The sequence below is a fragment of the Mus musculus genome, chromosome 5 (assembly GCF_000001635.26).
Source record: "Mus musculus strain C57BL/6J chromosome 5, GRCm38.p6 C57BL/6J".
Taxonomy (NCBI): domain Eukaryota; kingdom Metazoa; phylum Chordata; class Mammalia; order Rodentia; family Muridae; genus Mus; species Mus musculus.
In genome coordinates, this window is record NC_000071.6 from 92,681,031 (window position 1) to 92,705,372 (window position 24,342).

Here is a 24,342-nt window from a genome sequence, read left to right on the forward strand (position 1 = left end):
CTTGAGTTGGGGTCTCTGCTTCAATCCACTTCCTAGCTGACTTACAGCTTCCGGGTTATCCATCCCCATCTTTGGTCTGCCCGTGGGAGAACAGGGATCATGGACACAGACACCACTGTGGCTGTCTACAAGGGTTCTGGGTGTTAGAACTCACTTGCACAACAGTGCTTAACCTATTGAGCCCACCCTACTATTTTTTATTTTTTAGACATAATATTGCTGCATTACTAAGGCTGAACTTTGAGAACTCACGATTCTCCAGCTTAGGTGGGACTACAAACCCTCACCACCATGCCCAGCTTTCCTTTCAGTCTTTGTTTACAAATTAAGCTGCAAAAGGAAGTATCAATAAAAACAGCCTAAGGAAGTATCAATAAAAACATCCTAAATTACCCTTAAGGATCAACTCAGGTTTACCACTTTCACTTGGCATACCTGTTTCCATTAGATTACCATTATATAAAAATGATATTTTTTCCCTACTATTGGGCCCTTTGGGTAAAGTTATTACTGCAAACAGTAATAAAATAAAACAATACAGGCCTTGTGCTGTATATTAAATGTTAGCCTTTGGAGGAGGGAGGAGGTAGGGTCTCGGGTGTCCCGGCTGCCCTGAACTTTATGACCTTGACCTTCAGATGCTGCTGATGTGGTACTAAGCTACACTCCCCCCATGCCAGCCTAAGCATCACAGGTGTAGCTCATGTGTTTATTTATTGTGTGCATGTGTACATATGATGTGGGTGTATGCACGTGTGAGTCTGAACACACTTGTGTCATGGTGTGTAGAAGATAACTTTGGGGACTCAGTTCTAGCTGTCCACCTTCTTGACGTGGGGTCTCTTGTCTCTAGAGCTGTGCTGTGTACTCTTAGGCTATTTGAACATGAAACTTGCAGGCCATTCTCCTGCCTGTGCCTTCCATCTTAGTGTAGAGGGGTTGGGATTACAGATGGACACCCCTGCATCTGGCTTTTTATGTGGGCTCCTGGAACTGAACCTTGGTGGTTAGGCTTGTACAGTGTGTGTGTGTGTGTGCGTGTGTGCGCGCGCGCCCGCTTTACTTTCTAAGCCGTTTAGTTGGCCCATTATTACAACTGTCCCAATTTCACAGTCTTACTTGCTCCGTAGTATCTGCTCTTCGTTATAAGTAAAAACACCAAAATCAATTTTTTATTACATTTCTATCATTTTAAATCCAGTACTGAAAAATAAAACTCATCACAAATTTAAGTAGAAAAACTTTGGGTAAATATTTTTCTTGAAAAGAATTCTAATTTGTCCCAATAATCTCAGAGGACTCTGGGCAAGACCAGAGTATATGCTACCATATACTGCTCACACTCTGGAAAGTAACGTTAAATATTGTATAGCATTATTACAAAGTTACACTGATAACCTAGAGTCAGAGGCACATTGTGCCCTGAGTGCCTAGTACTTAACAGCGGGTATCAAGCAATCTTGGGGTAGACCACAGTTTAAGGAAGAAAAGGCCTTCCTCAGTTTGCACAGCAAAGCAGTTTGTCTGGAGAGGCCAATCTTATGCAGCTTGTGGTATTTTCTTCTAATGAAATCAATAAAGCCCTTGACACTTGAAAGTTCGCCCGACCTGCTTAGGAGCAGCCTCTCAGACTTGGCGGCCCAGCAGAAGTGCCTGGAGGGATTTTCAAAATTCCAACGCTTGCCCGAAGTTCTGCTTTAATTAGTAAGAGGCGGGGCTCTTCTGGTAACTATTTCTAGCCATCTGTACTGTATTTTCAGCTTCCTCGGTGTTATCGACTGTAGGCCGGCTCTGATTGCCAGGTCTTTGTGGCTGAATTCGGCCGAGCGCACTCCTCTGCCACCCGCACTCTCGCTTCAGGCGGCTGCAGAGGGACCCACCATCGCTGAAAATGCTAAAGAAAAGAAGCGCAGCGCATCGCTGAGATTTGGGGGTGACTTCCTCCAGACACTAAGGATTTCTGCCCTCCAAGCCGCCCGCGCCCCTCCGCCCCCCGTCTTTCCTCTTACAAACCTCCCCTAACCTAAGAAGCAAGCGCTGAACTTAATGCTTGACAAAAATGGGTACAAAGTTTTCGCACAGCCTTTCCGCCCCCCGGGGACAGGATCGAAAATTCCGAGGGCAACAGGAGCACCGCTAGCGCCCGCTTTCTTTAAATGCGGCTTCTGCGGAGGGCGGACGCTATTGTCATGGTAAATTTCACTCGCTCAGGAAGAAAGGGTTGGTGATCAATCAAAAAAAAAAAAAAAAAAAAAAAAAAAAGAGGTATTCCTTTGCGGCTCTGCCTCTGCCTCTTTCTTCCTAGACAGGGTGAAAGGCTTTTTACTATTCTCGGTTAAAAACCAAAAACACAGACAAGGCTTTGGCGCGTGTGGGAGCCGAAAGCAGTCTGCGGAGACCCTGGGGGACGTCAGTGTGAACGCAGTGGGTAGACCCCACTCAGGACTTCCGCTGAATTCCAGCGGGTGTAGTGGGAGAAGCATCCCCGGGGAGCCGCAGGCTTCGCTGTCCCGACTGAGTTTATCTTGGCCTGAGGGCAGCGTGCTGAGCGATCTAACCCAGCAGGGAAGCTCCTCTTGCCTCCATCTGGGTCAGGCACTTTAAACCGAAGCCGACTTGACCATGCCTCTGGCGCGATGAAGACTCCGGAGAACTTGGAGGAGCCTAGCGCCACGCCAAACCCCAGTAGGACCCCCACGGAGAGATTCGTTTATCTGGAAGCGCTCCTAGAGGGAGGGGCTCCCTGGGGCTTCACCCTGAAAGGTGGCCTGGAGCGTGGAGAACCGTTAATCATTTCCAAGGTAAGTTTCTGCTCTCAGTATTGTCTGCAACCAACTTGTGGCTTTTTGTTTGTAGCTTTTAAGGTTGTGTCAGATTTGTCAAAAAAAAAAAAAAAAAAAAAAAAAAAAAGAAAGAAAGAAAAGAAAAATCCTGTTCGTTGCCTGAACTGCACTTAACTACCCAATTTGTTGACTCATGACTTTCTGATTATCTGGAAATGTTTTTGGATAGTTTGGTGTTTGGGAGAAAAGTGTGTGTCTAGCTCATTTATTCTGTGAAATCCCCAGGAAAAATGTGCTCAATTGATGGCTAATCTTCTCTTTTCGAGTATGAAATGCAGGATCAGTTCCCACATGAGCCTTCCGTTATAAATCAGCTTAAAGATCAGCAGCCTCCTAAGGTCGTGGCATAGTACACAGTCCGGGTCAGAAAAAGCTCGCCCTTCAACCGAGAAAACCCAGCTTTAAAACTGCTTGAAATGTTCTGTTAAGTTTAGATCATTAACCCAGGTGTGGTGTGGTGGTGGTGATGGTGATGGTGCAGGTCACCAAACTCAGCAGGGGGGTGGGGACGACACGGAGGCAAGATTTTCAGCCCAGATCAAGTTAGCAAGATTCTGGCCCCAAAACCAAACCAACCAACCAACCAACCAAATAATTTTGGAGAATTGATTGCTTTATATACAGAAGGATTTAAAGTGGTTTTTAGTCTGGGCAAGACACCTCATCTGTCCCTCTGTATATTATCAAAGTCTGACTTTAAAATCAAGTGGTTATTCTCTATGACTCAATCTTCATTGATCTTTTAGAGCTTCTTAAAACTATTTATTTATTTATTTATTTATTTATTTACTATATATGAGTGTCTGTCTTCAGACACACCAGAAGAGGGAAACAAACCCCATCACAGATGGCTGTGAGCCACCATGTCGTTGCTGGGAATTGAACTCAGGCCCTCTGCAAGAGCAGCCAGTACTCTTAACTGCTGAGTCATCCCTTCAGCAGGATTTTTTTTTTTTTTTTTTTTTGGCTTTAGAATTAGTTTTCTTACTTTTCTCTTAAGCTTTCAAGTTATTTGTTATAATATTTATTTTGAAATTACAGACTAGTACCAATTGAGAACAATAGAAGCATTAAGGGCTTTCAGGCAATGGCATCCCCGGGGAAACATTTGTAATTGGGGAGAAATTCTCCTGAGTTTGAAGGTGGAGAAAGAAATACTGGATACTAGGTGTTGAATTTGAACTCTGTTACCTGGTAAGGTTGCTTTTCACAGAAGCGCGCGCGCGCGCGCGCACACACACACACACACACACACACACACACACACACACACCACCATCCTCCACCACTCCTGGTGTGTGTTTTGAGGACGAACAGAGAAATAATAATGTGGATGGGCCAGGAGGAATTGGAATGGACAGCAGTTGGCCCCAGGTACGCTGGACATCCTGCAGACTGTGTGTTTTCCTAAGGAAAGCAGAGGAGACTTGAATATGTATCTACCGGAAAGGATTTCATTTATTGAAAAAAGGACAGCCCTGCAACCAGGGCCCTCAGTAAATGGAGGCTTGTTTTCCTTAAGCTACAAGAAATCTCGATAGAGGTCAGCTGTTGGGCGCGACAACAGCTTAATCAAGTCAAGAATTCCACTTAGATCTTTCATTTGCCATTCTTATTAGTGGTTCTCTGTCCTCATGGTTGTAGGGTGGATGCTGTACCCCTTGACCGGCCATTACATCTTCATTCCAGGCAGGGTGGGAGGTTTTTGCGTTCTCATCAGACTTTTGCTTCTTTCTCAGTGGCCAGAACTGTCCTGTATAGCTATCCTGTAGATAGCAAAAGGAAATTAATGGCCATGACTAGTTTAGACCGGTTAGGGTTTCTCTCATGAATTCTGAATAGGGTCTTAGCCTGCTAGAAGTCAAGGATTCTTTGGTTTGGGTGGGAAAAGTGGTTCTTTCTATGAATGAGGTAGAGTTACTGTTGGGTAAACAACAGAGAAAGCCTGCAGCAAATGTGTTTGAAAATGTGTGCATTAAAAAAAATGATTGCACGACCTTCCTGGATGTTAGTGATAAAGTCTATGCATGTATTCATGAGAACGCTAGTGGCTCTCAAAGAGGTCAAATCCCTTTCTACTGATCCACTGGAACCCGCTGGTGTCTTTGGGATACAGGCATAATACTCTATGCCAGTTGAATGTAGTATAGTGTCTGCTACAGAGAAAGTGTTTTTTAAAATCTTGATAAAGATATGGCTGCTGCTCTTCACTCTCCTGGGAGACTATGCTAATTACTTACATGCTTCTAACTTGCCTTGCTTCCACAACAAAGCATCTGACAGAAGCAACTTACAGGAGCAAGGATTTATTTCAGTGCACAGTTTTCGGGAATACAGTCTATCCAGGCAAGGGAGGCGTAGAGGCTAGGGAGACCCCCCCCCACCCCCCCCGTGGTGGCACGGGCTTGCAGCATGACCTGTACCTATCTCAACTGACCAGGAAGATGAGAACCAGAAACTGATATTAACATTAAGGCCTTTCTCTTCGAGCTAGGCTCTAGCCCCAAAGGTTCCTTAACATCTCAAAACAGCTGAGGACCAAGTATTCAAATACAGGAGCCTGTGGGACAGTTCACATTCCAGCTGGAACAGGAGGAAGTTTGTCTGCAACTACATAAACAATGGCAATGTTTATATTTCTCCCACGTGAGAGTCTGAACATAAGCTGAATTGGAAGGTAGCTCTTTATGTTGCTAGATTCTGGGTTCCTATCTCCATCCCAGAGTGATGGCCTCCTACTGGCCTATCAAGGTAACTTGTTACCATGTCTAATTTTCAGCTGTTAAGAAACAGGCAGGAAGGAAAGAGAGGGCAATATTCACTGGCGTACCATCTAGTTCAATCTGCTTTGTCCAGTCTGATAGCCAACAGCCACTCCCATTTCTGTTTCAATGAAAGGCATTAAAAAATGAGATCAGATTTAAAATTTTGACCCTCATTTGCACTAATGACATTTGAAGTGTCACGTCACATCAAGGTTTCTGCACATCTTTCCCTATCTTGTGTGGCAAGGAAAGCCCGGCCCATCCACACCTGACCCTCACTCAGAGTTCTTTGATGTCCTGCGATGAATTGCTTGGTCTCTCCTCTATATTCCTGTATCATGTATTTATTGCACTGAATCATGATATTTTATTTATGTTGATTGACTTGTTGGGGACAGGGAGTATTTCTTTCAGTTTTGACATGTCTAACCCAGAGCCTACATATGGGTCTAACCTTCTAGAAGCCAAGGAAGGCTCTTTGCTTAATGTTTGAAAGTAAATGTTGACTAAATGAAAAGGCATGGCTATATCTAATTCTTCTTAAATTATCAGGACCCAGTACAGTGCCTGACATAGGTAGCATTTACTGAGTCAACTAGCAAAATCAGGCAGTGGGCACTTTCAGGAGGGAAGCAGAGTTCCCATGAGATAGAGAAAAACTAGACAGATTTCTAGAGTTTAGATATATGTCCGTTTCTTATTACTGCTTGAACAAAGTTCCCCGAGTTTGGTGACTTAACACTACGCAAGCTCACCAATCACTAGTTCTGTAGGTCAGAACCCTGAGATTCACTAGGCTAAAGTCAAAGCATCTGTAGGGCCAGACTCCTTCTGGGGGGCTCCAGCAGAGTCTCCAATACTCTCTCTTCCACTTCTGGAGGCAGAATCTGCGAGCTTCAAATAGAAAGGGTACCATTTGGGGGGAGGAGGAGTTGGGGTGGAGGAGAGTGGGCAGGGGAAAGGAGGCAGGGGGCAGCAGTCCCCCTTTTTCTTCAAAGCCAACCACAGCAGCTTAAGTCTCATTTATCACTCCACCCTCGGACTCCAGCTCCCTTCTGCTTGGGACTGGAACTCAGCATCTTGCCCAGCAAGCACCTCTATCTCTGATCCCTTTGTCAGCTTTTAAAGACCCTATCGATTTCAATGGGTCCACTAAGGTAATGTTCCTGTTTTAAAACCAGCTGATTAATAGCTTTAATTCCATTTGCTTCTTCCTTTGCCATATAGCCTAACACAATCACAAGATCCAGGGATGACAAAGCGGATGCCTTTGGGAAGAGAGGGAGCTATTTTATCTACCCCAGGGAGTGTGGGCATTGGTGAAAGTTCATAGAGTGAAGGCAAAGCAGAAAAGAGTCTAGGGCATGAGTTCGCAACCTTCCCAGAACTGTGACCCTGTAATGCAGGTCCTCATGTTGTGATGACCGACCCCGGACTATAAAGCTAATCCATTGCTACTTCATAGTTGTAATCATGCTTCTGTTGTGAATCGTAGTGCAAATATCTGATATGCCACCCCTAAGAAAGGGTCATTTTGACCCCTAAAGGGGCTACAACCCACAGGTTGAGAACTGCTGGTCTAGAGTGAAACTTAGCTGCTGAGACTGATTTCAGTTCTTCTTTCTGAGCCAATGGAAAAAGTGCATAATGGACTTAGGTACTGCTGAGTGGTTCCCCTTGTTCCCAAAGGCAGGGCGGTTTCCTATTGCAGGGGAAGAGAAGAGACAGTACATGCCGAGTCTTAGGAAGGCACGTACACATTATGCACACAGTTATAAGCAGCCAGGTTATAGATGGCAGCATAATGCGCAAAGTATCTCTTTTCTTTTTGGTACAAAACAAGACAGGAAAATGAATGGGGGAGGGAAAAAAAAACTACAAAGGAGTGGCAATAAAAGATTATTTTTCTACTTGCTTTCTTTGGGATTTAATGCCCTTGAAAAGGAAAGGCGGGGTAGAGAAATGAACCTCTGTAATCTGCGAGCTTCAAATAGAAAGGGTACCTTATTTTAAAAAAAAAAAAAAAGATGGTGGTTTTAAGCAGATGCTCAGACAATTCAATTGTTCAGGAAGTTGGCAGCCTGATTTGATTATGAGCCATTTGCGCAGTGCGGGAGCTGGGGAAAGCAGTTCCACCTGCTGCAGGGGTGCACCTGCTCCAGGGGCTCAGAGCCGAACGGTGACTACAAGAACAGCAGAGCACCATTGCCGAGAGTTTGCTGTGCTCAAGGCTCTATCCCAAGACATCTACTGGTGATAACTCCAAGAGGAAGGTCACTCTAGGGTGCCAGTGACCTCCGTGAGGAACGGGGGCACACTCTAAGAAACCCTTGGAAGCTTCCGTAGCTAGTGTTGATGAGAGAGACAGCTCTCACCTTACAGGAATAGAAGAGATGGTCTATTCTGGATGAAATATGAGTGGCTGTGGCCAGGGAACATACATTTAGATCTCCCCACATAGCGCTGCAATGTGGATGTGTGGCTTGGTCCTGGAGACCTCACTGCAGGGACGAGGGAATGACAAAATGACAGACACACACGTACACAAAAGCTGAGATTGGGTGGGCTGTGCTCTCTCTGATGGAGCCTCAGCTGCTGCTAATGTACAGCACAGCGGGAAGGGGTTAGCTAGTTCAGTTAGCAGGATTCTGTCTTGGAACAGTCTCAAGTTTCAGTCATCCAGGAGGAGAGACCCAAGGTTGCTAGTTTTGTTTGTTTGTTTGTTTGTTTGAGACAGGGTTTCTCTGTATAGCCCTGACTGTCCTGGAACTCACTTTGTAGACCAGGCTGGCCTCAAACTCAGAAATCCGCCTGCCTCTGCCTCCCGAGTGCTGGGATTAAAGGCGTGCGCCACCACCGCCCGGCAGGTTGCTAGTTTTTGCACACATTGTCAACATTGCATTTAAACCAGAGTGAGGTCTTACCATCCCCTCTGAGCCTGAGCTCTCGGGAGGGATTTGCCATTACTGTAATTTTCTACTGTAATATAAATATCTAATAATGCAGGGTGTCTGATGTGCAACCCCTGTGAAAGGGTCATCTAACTCCCAAGGGGGTTATGACCCACAGGCTGAGAACCACTGTCCTAATGTCATCATTGTCCTTATAGTTCTGCCTCTGTAGAGAATCCTCTCGAACACTCTGGTCAGTCTGCCATTTGAAAGTGAAACAAGTTGCTTTACACATTGCTGTGTGAGTCGGTGGGTGAGTCCTCGGGTTAGGAACCAAGGCCTTCGTGGGGAGGAACAGAGTTGTCCAGGTGACCGTGTGACAATTATTATCATGTCTGGATGTTCTCTCTCTAGAATCAGCAGATTTCGACTTTCCAACTTTCTTGGTACCCCTGGGTTTTGGCACACAAGCTTTAGCCATAAATCTACGTCGGCAATAAAACAGCAGCAATCAGCTACTGGTCATTTAATTTGAAATCTTTTTAAAGCATTTCCTTTTAATTCAGGGCTGGCCAGATTGGCTCACTTAAGGTCATCATTTTTTGTCTCCTTCCAAGTGTTAAGTTATATCAACTTGCTATTCTCCCCCCACCCTTAATTTGAAATAGGGTCTCATGTAGCCCAGGCTAGCTTTGAATTTGCTTTGGTGCCAAGGCTGTCCTTGAACTCCTAGTCTTTCTGCCTTTATCTCCCAAGTGCTGGTATTACACTTAGCTATCCTCCTGCCTCAGCCTCCTAGGTGCTGGATTTATTTACCTGTGTCACCATGCTTATTTTTGATATTTTCAAACGCCCAGGCTTTCTCAATTTCACTCTTTGGCTTTCTTTCTTTCTTTTTCTCTTTGACACCTACTCCCTGTCCTTCATACACCACCACCCCCCTGCTGCTCTTGAATAAATGTGTGTCCCCTCCTTCAGTCCCCTCCTCTCTTGCTTTTGCTCTGCCTCGATCTTGCTGCTTGTCTAATAATAAAAATAGTCCTTTGCTGTTAGCCTCCTGTGGATGAACTGGGATCTCCTTAAGGTCCATAGATTTTACTTGTGCTTACAAATCCTGCCTTTTCTGGCAAAATACCTCTCACTCTACACACAGAGAGCAAATTCTCAGTTTAAGTCGCTTATAGGTCTCAGAGCCATAAAGACTCTCAGGAGTCACGTGACCCGACTTCCGTATTATACTGAGGGAAAAAAAAGTGGAAGCACAGAGTGCGTGTATTTGCCAAGGTGCCTTCCATTTTAGCCGACAGAGTGTGTATTTGTGTGTGTGTGTGTGTGTGTGTGTGTGTCTGCGCGCGCGCGCGCGCGCGCATGCGTGTGTAAAGCCCAGCTGTGCTTTCTGCTGAGGCCATTTTTGCTCTTGTATGAACCCTTTTGTATCCTCCTTTTAGACTGTAACGTCTAGAAGGTAAGGATCTTTCACGTCTCTCCTTTTGTCTCTCCCTCTACTCCTGTCTTTCTTTCCCGCTATCCGTAGTGCTGAAATTATGAATGGCAATTATGAAAATGTACTAACAAGTAGAGAGGACAGGATTAATACCCAGGCAGACCATAAAGTCGATCTGGATGGGATGGTGCACATCAGTGATTATAGTGCTTGGGCCGCAGATGCAGGGGGATTAGGAGTTACAGGCCAGCTTAGGCTGCACAGCAAATTCGAGGCCTACCTGGGGTCCACACTATCTCAAAAAAATTTTTTTTTCTTAGAAGGATATCTATAAACATAATATTAGAAAATATAGCTTGAAGGCCAGGAACATCACTCAGTTGGTGGAGTGTTTGCCTAGGATGCAGGAAGCCCTGAGCTCAAATCAAACACTGTAAAAACTCGGCATGATGGTGCACACCTGCAATCCTAACACTCAGGGAGCAGAGACAGGAGGACCAGGAGTTTGAAGTCTTCCTTTGGCTGCATAGTGAGTTTGAGGCCAACCTGACTTACATGAAACAACAGCTCTAAAAATCAAAAATTATAAATAAAAGAATGAATTCCTGCCTGAGGAAAAAAAAAGCAACCAGGTTAACTTTTATACACACACACACATATGTACGTATATATACACATATATATAATATATAATGAGTAACTATATATTTGTATATTTTAAATGAGTAATATAATACATACTATATAGGTATATGATTAAAAGTTATATATTATAACACATTCATATGTATAATATGTTATATATATTTATTATATATAATACATTAGGCATATATATCTTTTACTCAGATATGTATTTACACATATAAGTGTTCTGCAAATGTCTCCGATTGAATTAAATTAGTGAAAATGGGGACACACGTGCTTTTATTTAATTTTTAGCGGGTCTCCCAAGCTTTGGTTACAGCGTGACATGTTGTGAGAAGCAAGCTAAGGTTGTCATCCATCTCCTGTTGTTGGATGGAGAAAGGTTTTATTCAACAAACACCATGCTGATCTTAGATGCCAAGTGGATCTGAGCATCAGTGGGGACTCTGCTTTCTTTTAAAGCTAATACATCCTCCAAAGCGTTCCCTCCTACATAGAGAACACAATTTAATTGAAGAAATAATCGTCTCATTTTAGTGAGCCTACAGTGCAATTGGAGACACATAATGAAAGATTTTCTGTCAATCTTTGAAAAAAAAACCTCAAAGACATTCTGGATTGGAGCTAACCCACAGACAGTCTTCCACGTCCCTGCCTTTGATGTGGTTTCAAACAGTGAGCATCTCATCCAGAGGGCTGCAGAGTTGTTGTTCTCTGTCCATCCCGGGAGTCCATCCATCTCCCGCGCTCTGACCTCCCAGGCACTCCTCAGTACAGTAAAATGATGGAGAGCGTCTCAGATAAATCAAGCGCCATCCCCCACCGCCCTCTTCCAGTGACTTTTCCCACAGAAACAAAGTTGGTGTATCTGACCCGCAGAATGCAAGCAACATTTCTCTCCTGCCTTCCCAGGATGCTTTGCTAACTTGGCAGACTGACACATGGACACTCTGTCCTGGGCCTCGGAGCCTCAACTTGCACTTATGTCAGCTGCATTTTTCATTCCTCCTCCCCCCGCCCTCGTTTGCTGTGGCCCTTTCTCTTTTGAGCTGAATTTTTTTCTTTGAGATTTTATCTAAATCTTTATTTTTAAGACGTGCTCTTCGGTATGTTTGTAATTTCTGCTATTTTTGTTGTTTTGAATAAGGCTGTCAAGAGTAGCAAAATACACATCCCAGATGGTGGATGGCTTTGAGTGATAATAGAGTAAAAGCACTGATCATGTGACCCTGCTCAAGGAGCTTAGCTTTCCCCAAACTCAGTTTTCTCGTCTCTAAAGCTGGAGCATCCTTACCGAAAGTGGTCCTGCTAAGCATCCAGTGGATCAAGCTATTTGATAGTGTGATGGCGAAGCATTGCTCCAGATGTTAGGAGTAGACAGATGAAAGGATGGTCGGAGTTCAACTGTAGAAGGCCACTCCTGTAACTCATGTAACAAAGACGGTACCTGACTGGCCTTCCAGATTACGGCCAGAGTGGCCACTTCAAAATGAAACACTGAACAAATAAATACCCTGACCTATGGCAATGGATATGTTTGTACAGGACGATTCCATGATACAGTAAGCATTATTAAGAACAAAAACAGTACAGTGCATTCTCGAGTGATGGTATCTGGGAGGGAGAGGAAGAGCAGGGACTACACTCAATCAATCAAATGAGAGGATTATGGGAGTGTTATATTAGAGCTAAGACCTAGAAGATAAGAAGAGGAGAATCAGACATGTGAGATTTGTAAGTCGGAGGCATGAAAGTCTTGTCCCATTACATAAGCAAACGGCAAGGCAGGGGCTGGGGGAGATGACTTAGTAAATAAGAGGACTTATTTTGCCACCATGAGAACCTGAGTTCAAACCCCAAGCACCCATATACAACACTGAGCATGGTTGCACAGACTTATAACTCCAGCACTGTAAAGGCAGAGACACAGGATCTTGAGGACCTGACAGCCACCAGCCTAGCTCCAGCATCAGTGAGATGGCCTATCTGAAGAAAATCAGGGGAGGACGGGATGAGCAGGAGAACCAAAGCCCTTCTTTGGCCTCCATAACTGTATGTGCATGTGAACATGTTTACCGCCCCCAGTTGTATAAACAGTATATAAATAAATTAATTAAAAATAAACTTTAACACCCCCCCCCCCACACACACACCTTCTGCATCAAGCAATGCTTGGAGGTTGCTAAGCCAGAGAGAAAGCAGCTTGGGATAGAAGTGGAGGGGGCTGGAGTGATGGCTCAGTGGCGAACACTGCACACTGCTCTTTCAGAGTACCTGAGTTCTGTTCTCAGCAGCCACGCCAGACATCTCACAAGGGATCTGTCGCCCTCTTCTGGCCTCTACAAGTACTTGCATACACATGGTGCACATAAGCTCATGCAGGTACACAGATATACATATAAATGAATAAACAAACAAACAAATAAATAAATTGCCCCCAAAAAGACAGCAACAAAATTAGCCAATCAACTGATCAAGCTAGGTGATTGAAGTAGAATTAACTGGACCAACTCTTTGGTACTTTAGGTATTAAATGCTGCTTGGATCCACACATTTGCTTACTGTAGAACTAATTGTCTGTCTTCTTTTTCTTTTTTTTGGGATTGGAGTTGGGGCCTCACCCATGCTAGGTAAACTGCACTACCACTGAGCTATACTCTCAGCTCCCTCTCTTCCCTTTGAAACGTTAAAACTTTTAACGTATAAATATGTATGAGTATAATGTAAGCTTTCCTCGTCCTGTGTGTGTGTGTGCGTGTGTGTGTGTGTGTGTGTGTGTGTGTGCGTGTGTGTTCTCTGAGAAGTTGGAAGTGTTCGGACTTGTCTCACGGAGACTGGGAAGTGAGCTGCTGGAATCCAGACCCAGCATCTGGGTGGCATCCAGAAATGAATACACATGTTGGTATTGAGATAAATAATTGTAAAATTGGACAGTGAATAACCCTTTGGGGACGGTCAGGGGAAACAGCACGGCCCTTTCTCTTATGCCTGTGTGTGCTGTTTGCTTTTCATATTTTTTGCTTTTGAGTGTTTACTAATGAGCAGCTGGCCTAAAAGAAGGCAGCCATCAAGCTAAGAATAAGACAGCAGGGGAAGGTTAAAAGAATTAGCCATATTCTTCAGGGCTGCATTCAGGGTTGTGTGGTGGTGCTCTTGGCTGGGAGTCTACAATTCAACGAGCTGTTGGCACTCTCTCAAAAGGACTTCTGTCACACTTTCTCCTACACATGGGAGTCAGTGGATGTGACCTTTTAGAAGAACAGTCCGTTTAGACTCTTCCAGTGGGACAGGCTATGTGGCTCCTCTCTGATCCCAGGTACTAAATGTTATTGCTGTCTGGCTTCTTAAACAGAGGAGTCAGAACAGGAAAGGGAGAAATATATACTGATTTCCATGTGTGGGTCAGACACTATCTTAGGATGTTATTGTATCAGAACGAGACTTGTTTTTATATACGAGGAAAGAGTTTTCTCCTAGATCCTGGTGGAACAAAAAAAGCTAAGTCATTTCATTCTCTCACTACTATATTTAGCCAGAACATTATTTACTGAGTATGTGAAAATGTGGTGGCCTGGGAACTATTTTTCAGTGAATGCTGTTCACAGCTCTCCCCCTTCATCTTCACCTACTGAAGTTCCCTCTCTATTGCTACTCTGCCCACATTCCCTTACTCTTCACTTAGGACTGCCAGTGGTCACCACTGCAACTCTTTGCTTAAAGGCTTTATTTTGTCTCTCCCCTTTGCCACCAGAGAGAATGTCACCAGGAACAAGCTTCCACCCATGGTAGACTGGCGTTGCTGTAGTTCATCTCAGATGGCATAACTCTGACCTAACGTTGTGCTAACTCCTAGAGTGCCCCTTGCAGAATGAAGCAACAGTTATCCATCATTAGAGCTGGCTTGATCTTGTGCCTGTTAAACACTCTTCCTTTCCATACTTTGCACACTTCCCTGTTAATATTATTTACTACCCATAAATGGCTTGCATTTGGAGTCTAGTCTCAGGGTCTGCTTGTTACAGGATATTTAACCTGTTTCTAGCTAGAGTGTGGCTCAGCCTTTAGCACACACCTTTAATCCCTCTGGCTGGAACATGCCCATACTATTTACTCTTAATCCCAATCAATGAAGGCAAAGGCAGTTTGTAGAAGGAAATGCCTATCTTTGAAAGTGTTGTCTAATTGAGTGACAGGGAAATTGATGAATCAGAGAAAGATTTGACAGAATAGGATCTGCCCAGCTCTCATGAGAAGAGAGAGGGAAGGGAAGCTACTTAAGGAAAACAGTACAGGAAAAACAGTTAAGGAAGTTAAGGAAGACAGTACAGGAAGAAGAGGGTACCGTACAGGATACAGTAGCGTTTGTGGAGGGCAGGACAGTAGAGTTGAGAGGGAGTGGGCTTTGAGACCCTCACCACATGGGAGGCAGTTTTACTGGGAGAATTTTCCAGAGACAGATTGAAGAGAGAACAAGCTAGACACAGGCAAAGATCGAATAAGCAAGAGAATGAGAAGGAGCCAGAAGATTAAGAAAGATTGCTAGAGTTAGTTTGAGGCCAGGAAGAGCAATTCAGAGCCGAGAGAGAAGCCAGATTGAATAAGTGAGCTGGGAGAAGAGTTTGAACCAGAGGAGCTGATTTGAACCAGCCAGCTGGAGTTCAGAAAGAACAAGAACGTGTGAACGCAGGTGAACTTATGCAGCAGCCGTCTCAGCTGAACACACTCTATTCTAGATTAGGTTGTGTAGAGGCTAGAAGCTTTTAAGACCAGGCCTAGGCTAGCAGACTAAGGCAGTTAGCCTCCCAGGCAACAATTTCAACCAGAGAATACAAGTTACCTTTGCCTCTGCTTCCAAGAAAACCCAAACACAACCATCGTTAGGAGAAAGCTTACTAAGGGAAAGGGAAGGATAGGACCTGAAGTCTGATGGGGATTTTGTTTCTAAGCCCAGGGTCTGTCCCCATAGCTGTGAGATTCAAGCAGAAGATTCACAGTGGGCTGGAGAGCTGGCTCTATTGTCAAGAGCAAGTACTGCTCCCACAGAGGGCTTGAGTATGGTTTCCCAACAGCGTTGGTATGAGTCAACTATTATGCGTTCTATGCCCAGGTCACTATTTCATTGTTGTTGCATATACAGTGAAGACTGACAAGCAGTTGCTGCACAGGACAGCCATTAGCCTGCTTTAAGCCTCAACCTAAACTTGAATGGGCCGAATAATGAGTAGATCCCTTGCCACAAAACTCATTACTAAGTATTTGAAGCAGGCAGTTGAAGAGAACCTAACTGTGATTCTAGTCTTTCCTAAATTCATATTTGAACGAAATCATGTCACTTAAAGTACTTCTGCAGCAGTCTGGCCTCTCATGATAGAAACGTAACGGTCAGAGGCTAGAGGGTCAGAGGTCAGAGGGTAGAGACTGGGTGTGGGGCTTGAGTATGCTTGGCCCAGGGAGAAGCACTATTAGAAAGTGTGGCCTTGTTGAGGAAGTATGTCATTGTGGGGATGGTCAATGAGACCCTCCTCCTAGCCATGTGGGAGCTAGTCTTCTGTTTGTCTTCAGAATAAGATGTAGAACTCTTAGCTCCTCCAGCACCATGTCTGCCTGGATGCTGCCATGCTCCCACCTTGATGATAATGGGCTGAACCTTTGAAGCTGTAAGCTCCAATTAAATATTGTCCTCATAAGAGCTGCCTTGGTGGGCTGGAGAAATGGCTCAGCAGTTAAGAGCACTGAGGTGCTCTTCCAGAGGTCCTGAGTTCAATTCCCAGCAACCACATGGTGGCTCACAATCATGGGATATGATGCCTTCTCACACCATACAAAAGGTAGTAGGGAGCTGTTAAGGAAAAGGAAGGAGAGGGTAAGGGGGTGAATATGGCCAAATACATGACATACTTCAATGCAAATGTCCTGGTGAGGCCCTTCACTTTGTACAATGATATACACTAATAAATAGAAAATTTGGGGCTGGAGCGATGGCTCAGCAGTTAAGAGAACACACTGCTCTTTCAGAGGATCAGAGTTCAGTTCCCAGCACCCACATCCAGCAGATCACACCTTCCTGCCACATGCACATGGACATACATACATGCTGATACTCACATGTATGGAGTACATTAAAAAGTAATGCAATCCTTACAATGTAAAACCCGTGACCTATATTTAAAGATACATCCATAGAAGGACTTAACTGCCTATGGACTCACAATTTCATGCTAACCAATAAGTGTAAAAAGATCCAAATGGCCATCGGCTGTATAAACAAAATGTAATATAGAACGCAATGGAATACAACTTGTCAGGAAAGAGGAACTGGATATGGTGAGATATATATGTTACAAGATGGACGGACCTCAAAGACCTGATGCTTGCTGAAAGAAGCCAGCACAAAAGAACATGCAACCCAGAAAAGGCAAATCCAAGGACACACAGTAGATCAATGGGGGCCTAAGATGGGGGAGAGGGAGCTGGGGTGGAGTTAGGAATGGAATAGTATACCTACCTACCTACCTACCTACCTACAAGGCTTCCCCTTCCTTCCTTCCTTCCTTCCTTCCTTCCTTCCTTCCTTCCTTCCTTCCTTTTTTAATACTGGGTGTTGAACCCAGGGCTATCCTCCCAGCTAGCACTAATAGCAAACTTGCTGATGATGCTGTGTCTGTGAAGAAGTTAGAACCAAAAGAATCTGGTCCTTAAGCCTTGTGTGCATCATGACTCAGCATCTCTGAAGGCAAACAGGATGCAAGGCTCTGCCTGGGCAACGTTTTCCTCCACTGAATTTTTTTGGGGGGCGGGGGGGGGTCTTCATATACGGGTCCAACCCGATCCCTATTTAGTGAATGAGGCCTGACAGAAAGCTGAATAAAAAGCTCCCCGCTCCCCACCGGAGCGCTGTCACAGCGCCTCAACCTAGGCTCTGGGGGAACTTTGGCAAGCGGAAGAATCCTTTGTCTTCAGACTGAGACAAGAGGGGGAAAAAATCCCAAGTATTCAGCTGTGTAGCATCACTCAAGCATGGCTTAATGGGGAAGGTCTAATGAGGAATGTAGTCTTTGAAAACGCTCGCGTTGAAAACCTCCCAGTGCATTCTCACTGTACGGCGCTACATGATTATAATGAACAGGATTCAAACAGCAGCTACAGATTAGGTTACCATCCCACCCAGTTTAGCCAGTCACAGATGCTGCGTTTTCTTTACTGGCAGTGTTCAAGGAGACTTTGGTCTGTTACTACAATTCCATGCATTAGAGAAAACACCCCCATTCTTCACGGGTTCTATAGAGGTTACAGGAATAAGAATAAAAGGCAGTTTTAAACTACCAAGTGAATCACTGCCGGGCAGCCCCCACCCCCACCTTCTCTCTGGCTGTTGACCTCTGAATACATTCCTGCTCCAGAGCTTAACCCAACTTTCACAGGAGCCGGTCTAAAGCGGGTTTTGAATTTGCACAGATTTCCAGCAGGTACCATTTCTGTATCACCGTATGATTTCTTCTCCAGTTACTTCAAAAGCGTTCATCTCCTACACTGTGTCTCATGGCTGGCAAACGTACTTATAGTTTTAAAAAAGGAAGGAAGGGGTGGGGAACTGGGGAGATACGAGCATGAGGACCAGAGTTCGGACCTCCCGGACCTGTGTAGAGCCAGATGCAGTTGATGCATGCGCAATCACGCAATCACCGCATTCCTACAGCAAGATGGGGAGTGGAGGAGGAGGAGGCAGCATCCCCGGACGCTTGCAAGTCTGCTAGCCTGGCATATACAGAGGCAGACGACAGAGACCCTGTGTGAAACAAAGGAGGAGGGGCATCCAAGGTTGTCCTCTGACCTCTACATATGCAATGTGAGACTTTCATACATACGTACACATCATACACACACACACACACACACATAAACACAGAGGACTCAGATTTTATCTTTGCTGGTACCAGAATTATCTAAATCTATTTATGCTTTCATTCATTAAAATGAAAGTTGTGTTGGTCCGGGGATGTAGCTCAATGATAGAGTGCTTTCCTCCCTGGGTGAAGTTTGAGTTCGGTTCTCAGCACCATGTGGGTATGTGGGTGGGTTAATGAGAAGGAGGAGGAGGAAAATAAACATTTTTTTCATCTTATATTAAATTCTTATCCTTAGAGTAGGCCTACTCTTATTTTTTTCTTTTGTTTCATGCTTTCATTGGCTAGTTAAATTATTTTATTTAAAGTGTCGCACTTAAGCATGACTTACGTGCAGTAAAACATGCAAATGTACAGTTGCAGTTTATTTATTTATTTATTTATTTATTTATTTATTTATATTTTGTTTTTTGTTGTTGTTTGATTGTTGAGCCAGGATTTCTGTGTAGCCCTGACTGTCTTAGAACTCAACACTGTTGGCCAGGCTGCTGCCCTCAGGCTCAGAGAGAGTCACCTGCCTCTGCCTCCCAATTGCTGGGATCTAACATGTGCACCAGCGCTGTCCAGCAAGATTACAGCTTATCGTTGCTAATACAAAGTGCCTGATAAAGCACTGAAAGAAGCAAGACTTCCCTCTGGCTCACAGTTGAAGATTCAGCCCATGATGGGGCGGGGGGTGGGGTGGTGGTGGTGGTGGTGGTGGTGGTGGCATGGTAGCTTTCCTTGGAGTTTCCATGCTTGGGTTTCAGGTTGCTTCTTTCTGTGGTCTCTCTTTGGGTATTCACTTGCCTGGCCAGTCAGATCAGATTACCAACCATCTTCATGGCCTCGTTATAATTTAATTCTTTTAAGGCTTCAGCTCCAAATATAGTCACATTGGGAGACCATGACAGTTGGAACTTTAAAGCTTTAACGGGATTTTATAACTGCTATGCTCTCTAATTTGCAGGAAATGTGAAATTAGCCAGACAATCACAGAGTTGCCAAAGGCAATTATGAGTCTAGTAGTAAGATTTGTTTAGGGGCTGGAGAGCTGGCTCAGTTGTTAGAATCACTGACTGCACTTCCAGAGGACCTGGGTTTGGTTCCCAGCACATAGTGGCTCATAACTGTCTATAACTCCCGTTACAGGGGATCCAACACCTTCTTCTGGCCTCTGAGGGCACCAGGTAACATACATGGTGCATATACATACATGCGGGCATCCATCAAAACAAATGACTGGAATTCATCATAGGATCCATTCAGAAATACTCATGCATGAGCAATTACATATATATTTCTTTTTTTTTCCGTTTTTTATTAGGTATTTAGCTCATTTACATTTCCAATGCTATACCAAAAGTCCCCCTTACCCACCCACCCCCACTCCCCTACCCACCCACTCCCCCCCTTTGGCCCTGGCGTTCCCCTGTACCGGGGCACACAAAGTCTGCGTGTCCAATGGGCCTCTCTTTCCAGTGATGGCCGACTAGGCCATCTTTTGATACATATGCAGCTAGAGTCAAGAGCTCAGGGGTACTGGTTAGTTCATAATGTTGTTCCACCTATAGGGTTGAAGATCCCTTTAGCTCCTTGGGTACTTTCTCTAGCTCCTCCATTGGGAGCCCTGTGATCCTACATATATATTTCTTTAAATGACTCATGAGGTACAGCAGACAGACATACAGAGACTGAGATGAGAAAGACAGACACAGAGGCAGAGATTAGAGAGACAGACAGACAGTCAGACAGACAGAGAGCACTTGAAGAACATTGAGGGTTAGCTTGCTGACAAATACAAAGCTGAGGAGCTTCGAGGAGCATAACTGCACTTTCCCTTTTGTTTTGGTTTTTGGAGACAGGGTTTCTCTGTATATCCCTGGCTGTCCTGGAACTCACTCTGTAGACCAGGCTGGCCTCGAACTCAGAAATCCGCCCGCCTCTGCTATCGGCTCTCCGGGCCTTTTGGCTTCTTGTTCTATATCATAAAGTGTCAGTGCGTCCTCAGAAATGAAAAACGTGGGGTTTGGGCACTGCTCTCAACAGACTCCTTGAGGAAAACTTTTCCTCCCTTCAAAGATCAGCTAAAATTGAATATGGCATTATTTGTCCTCTGTTGCATGAGCGATGGGGTCAGACGATAGCACTGCTTGCTAAGCAAGCAGTGATGGGCAGTTCCGAAGTGGGCATTATTGGGCATTATCACAGCCTTGTCAAGCAGTGGAAGGCAGAATGGGTTTTCTCCCCTCCCACTGCACCTGATCTCGAGTGTTCATCCGTCTTCGTGTTCGGACCCGCACTGTGAATTTTCAGGATGGTACAGTTTGTTGCGTTTAGTGAGCTGGAGATTTGGGTGACAGCTCGATGTGTCAGGACCCCTGACTAGCGTCTGCAATCCTCAGGCGTCAGGCCAGTCTCTTCTAATCCTTCTCACACAGTACAGAGGTCAGGACCCCACTGTTTCCTCAATGTGTTAGCAGATTCTTGCTCCGTGATAATCCTGCGTTTCATTAGGAAAGAATCTAAAACATCCATCTTGTAAAAGAAACAAATCCCAAAGTCTAAATCATATGGAATGCCCAAAATAAAACAACTAACAACAATAACCAAGTCCTAAAGGGAGAGAGAGAGAGAGAGATAGAGAGAGAGAGAGAGAGAGAGAGAGAGAGAGAGAGAGAGAGTGTGTGTGTGTGTATCAGGGGTGTTTTGTTTTGACAATTTAGCAATACTGAGAGATAAGGAAAGAATTGGCCTCTTGGGAGCTGAGGGGACATAAAAGATTCTCATGCACTCCGCCAGAGAGTGCAAAGGAGACTCATGTCAGAGCCATCCATGGGGGGTGGGGGGGAAGTGTGGTCAGAGATATGCCTGCCTCTGCCTCCCAAATGCTGGGATGATAGCCCCGTACCCCCAACTGTCCCGCTACTGGGTATTACAGCCATACCCTTTATGTATTATCCTTAGTCTTGGCCCTCCCCTGACCCCAGAAAGAGAAGCGTGTTGTCTCATTCTTTTAAGCACTAGCATCACTCCGTATAGCTCAGACTTCACCCTAATTCATGATCCTCCTGCCTCAGCTGTGATGATAGGCACATGCACCACCATAGCCAACATCACCTCAATTTTAATGGTGACCAAACTGGAGTTGAGAAAAGTTCTCTGCCCTGCTGGAGATCACATGGTCTTCACAGTTATATGGTTATGATTTATCTAAGATTGAAGTCTAGCTGTGTGTGAGTATAGAAGAGTTGAGGAATATAAGGGATAAGGCAGATACTAGTCAGGGGCTCTAGCACGGAGAACACTGTGTGGAAGCTAAGGCTTGAGAATAGTCACTGGTGATGCTCAGGGGACTCAGTGAGGAGACAGGAGGAGACTCACTATGGTGGTATAGCCCTGACTTTCTTAAACTTGGTCAGAACTGATGGTCTGTGAGATGTGCTGAGCTCTTAGATGGCTGAGCTCACAGATGTTAGCACCAGGGTTCTGAGTGGGTTGTAAGTCTGACTTCCAAGGACTTAGTCCATCTTTCTGCTGACTGATGTTGGAAACCAGAGTGAAGGATTTGGGTTTGATTTGGGCTGACTTAGCCTAGGCGAGAAAACAAAGGGACAACCAGACATTGCATATTGTATATGAATCAGTGCTTAGCGTATGTGTACACTGAATGCTGTGTTTGCATTCGCCCATTTTGTCTTAGAAGCCTTGTATGAAGTGGGTCCTGCAATAATTCCCACTCTATAATTGAAGAGATTAAAGGCCAGAGGATCTGACCCCTCTATTGCTAGGGCTGCTTGCTCTACCATGTCTCTCCATCTACCTCCCAGGTTTCTGTGATAATCAAGTGAGTTTTTGTGTGAAAGTACTTTGAGAAACCACAAAACTGCAGGTGCTTGGAAGCCAAGATGGAAAACATCTCAAGAGATAGGGACCCTTATCTTTTATGCTCCATAACACTTTCCGAAATACAGAACTTGGAAAGCGAACTTCTGTCAGAGCTACAGTAAACTCAACTTCTTGGTGGAGGAACGCTTTTGGGTGGGGCTGAGAAAAATACAGTGGTTGAATTAAAAAGAAGATGCAAGAGCATTTCTCCAATGGATTTATTTTAACGGGTGGGAGTTTCCTGTGGAGTTGAGAACGCATCACCACAGTTTATAGGCTGGTCTGTGGACCGGGGTCAGCCTAGTTTATAGGCTGGTCTGTGGACCAGGATCAGCTTAACTAGGAAGCCAATGGTATGCCCTCACAGATTGCTCCTACCTTCAACTGCTAATGAAGCCCTTAGAAAACACGTCCCCACTTAGCGAATGAAGCCACAAATGCCAGAAGCCCTTGCCAAGGATCTGTTGTCTCAGCTCAGGCTGAGTCTGTTATTCTGTTAGAGCGCTTGCCACCAAGCCAACCATGGGCAATTTAGCATGCCACATTTGGGCCAGAATTTAATTCACCTAATACGCTCACTTTTGTGTGCCCTGAAAGAGACAAATACCCTGCAAATCAGGTGATGGCTGCCGGTAATGGCAGCACCACGAAATGCGAATGCTAATGGTGCATTCTCCTGGAGCGGGCACTTTAAGAGCTGGTCGGGATGCTGCAGAGACCTTACTTAGGTGTTAAGAGTGTGGGCTGCTCTTGTGGAGGACTTGAGTTTGGTTCCCAGCACCCACATCAGGCAGCTGGCAGTTGCCTATAACTCTAGCTTCTGGGGGATCCGACACCACTGCCCTCACGTAAAACACACATGGTTAAAAAAAGAAAAATATTTTGTATATATATATATGTATATATATAATGTATATTATTATATATTATTATAATAATATATATTTTTTTTAAAGCTGATCCAAAAATTAGGCAAGGATAGCAATTTCCCGATTTGTGAATTATACATTTTTAAAACTTATTTTTATTTACTATTATTTTGTATGTATATGCATAGGATATGTAAGGAGTATGTGTGTGCCATGATGTGAGTTGGTTATCACCTTCTGCACGTGGGTTCTAGGGATAGAACTCAAGTCATCAGGCTTGCATGGCAAGCGCCTCTGCTCACTAAGCCTGGCCCCACCATGTGTTTTGACATCAAAACATCTGTGTTATGTATATATTAATAAAGACAAAAATACACAACTATGGTCCACTGTGGTGGTGTGTGCCTATAATCTGAGCACTGAAGAAGTTGAGACGGGAATTGTCTCAGGTTTGAGGCCATCCTGAACCATGTAGAAAGATTCTGCTGGGGGAAAAAAAGATAAAGGATATTCCTGAATAAACTTTGATTATATACATTTTCATAATAGTACAAAGTATACGTGTGTACCTCTAGTTCAAAGGAAAAAGGTGATCAATACTGTTCAAATATAAAAGTGAGACTTGATTGTTTTCACTATTATACATTTCTGACTTGGAGAACTTGGAAAGGAAACGTTCAGTAGTGAATATCCTTGTTGTTTTCTTTGTGTGTGTATACATGTCTGAGAGATGGTGCATGTCTACATGTGCTTGTGTGTGTGTGTGTTCATGTGGGTGTATGTGCATGAAAAGGCCAGAAGTCAACCTCCAGTGTCATCTTTCAGGTTCCATCAACTAACTTTCTTTCTTTGTTCCTTCCTTCCTCCCTTTCCCCTTCCCCTTCCCCTTCCCTGTCCCCTTCTTCTTCCCCTTCCCCTTCTTCTTCCCCTTCCCCTTCTTCTTCCCCTTCCCTTCCCTTCCCTCTTCCCTTTTCCCTTCCCCTTCCCTTTCCCCTTCCCCGTCCCCTTCCCCTTCCCCTTCCCCGTCCCCTTCTTCTTCCCCTTCCCCTTCCCTTCCCTTCCCTCTTCCCTTTTCCCTTCCCCTTCCCTTTTCCCTTCCCCTTTCCCTTCC

At 44.7% G+C, this 24,342-nt stretch overlaps 1 protein-coding gene across 1 annotated transcript in view; it reads left to right on the plus strand.

Annotated features, from left to right (window-relative positions):
* The first annotated feature begins 2,404 nt into the window (after positions 1-2,404).
* Shroom3 (shroom family member 3) overlaps positions 2,405-24,342 on the plus strand; it is a 282,325-nt gene continuing 260,387 nt past the window's right edge. The window contains exon 1 of the mRNA NM_015756.2: positions 2,405-2,801. Coding sequence (NP_056571.2) covers positions 2,637-2,801 — 165 coding nt within the window. The 5' untranslated portion in view covers positions 2,405-2,636. The remainder of the gene's footprint in view (positions 2,802-24,342) is intronic.